Below are 2,396 nucleotides of genomic sequence, written 5' to 3'. Positions count from 1 at the left end.
GGGCTATCATTAGTATCTTTGCAGAGGGTCCCACGCATGCAACAACCATTAATTCTTCCTTTTCAAGATCCCCTAATTGCCTGTTGCCAGTGACATAGGAAGTTCCTTGAAGGAAGGAGGACCCCTGTGGATACTCTTCACAGGACCCAGCACAGGGCTGAGCTAGTAATAATGATAATAATGATAAGAGTAATAATAACAATAAGAAGAGTAACAGCTCCTATCAAGTCTGTCCTTGTTCATAGGTTTATTACCTCAGGGGGGTGCCCTTCAAACCGGGGACGCCTGCAGTGGGAGTCATGATCATCCCACTTCTGAAAAGACTCTGCACACTTGTGAGGATGATTCTCATTCATGCTCTCCTCTGTTTGACCCCGGACAATTCCACTGAAACAGACAAAGAAGGACAGTTTGGGCCAAAGAATTATACAAGGTTGGGGGGGCTGGGGCATGAGAATGAGGGTCTGAGGACCTTACCCAATGCCATGAATCCCTAAGCCAAGGATATAGAAGATGAAAAGGTGATGAGTATACCAGAAGACCTCAAAATAACTCCTCCGGATAAACTTGGTAGCTGAAGTTACCATGAGAATCAAGGCTATAGTCATGATCACTCCAGTGAGCCCAGCAATGCTGGTGAATGTCACATACTCCACTGTCTGTGAGAGGAGAAATGTCAGCCTGACACAATGCCCAGCAAGGATACTGTGCCCTTCCTGCTCATGACCAGATCTCAGATGCTTTGCCATTGAGTCAACTCACCATGTCTGGGGACTGGATGGGATTTAGCCAAGGACCCTCCTCTTTTTCATGATGAGATAGGCTGGAGAGAATGGAGGCAAGGGATCCATCTGTGGCCTGTCGGCTTCTGCTGTAGCGGTGAAAGTTAAATAGGTGTGCTATGATGTGAATAGCTAAATGAAAAGATGGAGAGGAACATAAGAGGCACATCGAGAACATCATAGCAGGAATGCCCCACTAGACTAGGAGAATCCTACGTATCTAGTGCCTAGCAGAATGCTGAGTCTACAGAAGGTGCCCAATAAACCTTTGATTGCAGAGAGATCCAAGATCTTTTTTATACTTACTCTGTTCCCAAAGGAATAGAATGTAAGCTTCATGAAAATAGGCACAGAATAGTGCCTGACAAATAGTGTCAGATGGCTCGATAAATATTTTTTGAATATGAGTATGTATGGATGAATAAAAATAGACTTTGAATGCCCTGGAGTCTGCAGTTTCATAGTTTGCCTGAGTTACCTGTGTGCAGGCAGATCATATATGCCACCAGCTTGTGGAAGGTGAGGTTGTGATCCAATTGCTTTCTCAGTGTGCGGCTGCAAAACTACAAATGCAAATCGATCATGGTCAGGTGTCCCCAACCAGCTTTACTAACCCATAAGCAAGACATCTTGCACATAGCATGCCAATACCCACCCACCTTTACCCAACCCCTTAGCTACAAAAGGAGACCTCTGGCTTCCATTCCTAGAAGCTTGGTGTTGGGCTTTCCTACTGAGGACTCCAGGGTCTCTTGCTTTAATGTGGAAGTTGACCTAGGAGTGCTTGGGACTCACTGAGCAGGTGCCCCTCAGGAAGGACAGCAGATTGCGACACACAGGAAGCAGGATCAGCATGCTGTTGAAATTCAAGCAGAGAGCAGAGGCTCGGGCACAGGCCAACGACGGCTAGAGCAGAGGAGAAAAGAGACCATCAGCTGCTTGATCTCACTATCTACCAGGTGAGCATTGGCCCAGTCCTCTTGTCTGAGATCTGCAAATGGACGGGGCTACAGCTTCCTCCTCTCGCTCTCACTCTGTAGCTAGAACAATCAGGCCAGGCTCTGTTTGCAAAAGATAGAAAAAGTGCTGGATTTCATATTGAATTGAGCAATTCCCATGACGATGGTTTGGAAATGTGTGACTATACTTTCATTAATATGAAAGAGAACAGGATTTAATGACTCCATGTCAGCAAATATATTCTACGGATGTAATATTTTGTTTAATATACTTAATTATGATTTTCTTACTTGTCATTTGTGAAACAGTCTTGAGGATTATATAGAGTTGTACTTGCATTTTAAATAAAGGTCATATTCAGAGGTATAATCACAGATGGTAACTATTTTATTCTTTTCTGTATTTTCTAATATTGCAATTATAAGCATGCAATAGTTGTATAAGAAAAACAAAAATTTTAACCATTTATATTTAAGATGTTTTTAAAATTGATACCCTGGCACAGTGGCTCACGCCTGTAACCCCAGCACTCTGGGAGGCCGAGGCGGGCGGACCATTTGAGCTCGGGAGTTTGAGACCAGCCTGAGCAAGAGCGAGACCCCATCTCTACCAAAAAAACTAGAAAGAAATTAGCTGGACAACTAAAAATATATA

At 43.9% G+C, this 2,396-nt stretch overlaps 1 protein-coding gene across 3 annotated transcripts in view; it reads right to left on the bottom strand.

Moving 5' to 3' along the window:
• NOX1 (NADPH oxidase 1) overlaps nucleotides 1-2,396 on the bottom strand; it is a 32,561-nt gene that overhangs the window by 21,780 nt on the left and 8,385 nt on the right. For 2 of the 3 annotated variants that reach the window (XM_012650037.1, XM_012650039.1), the window contains exons 3-7: nucleotides 1,578-1,688; nucleotides 1,261-1,345; nucleotides 763-914; nucleotides 478-659; nucleotides 255-387 (exon numbers count right to left, since the gene is read on the bottom strand). In XM_012650037.1, the coding sequence (XP_012505491.1) occupies nucleotides 255-387; nucleotides 478-659; nucleotides 763-914; nucleotides 1,261-1,345; nucleotides 1,578-1,688 (663 nt within the window). The remainder of the gene's footprint in view (nucleotides 1-254; nucleotides 388-477; nucleotides 660-762; nucleotides 915-1,260; nucleotides 1,346-1,577; nucleotides 1,689-2,396) is intronic. The other variant, XM_012650038.1, reaches the window with a different exon arrangement.

This window comes from Propithecus coquereli, unplaced genomic scaffold (genome assembly GCF_000956105.1).
Source record: "Propithecus coquereli isolate 6110/MARCELLA unplaced genomic scaffold, Pcoq_1.0 Scaffold31, whole genome shotgun sequence".
Lineage (NCBI taxonomy): Eukaryota > Metazoa > Chordata > Mammalia > Primates > Indriidae > Propithecus > Propithecus coquereli.
Note: the sequence above shows the minus strand (reverse complement) of the source record. Positions and strands in the feature narration are given on the sequence as shown.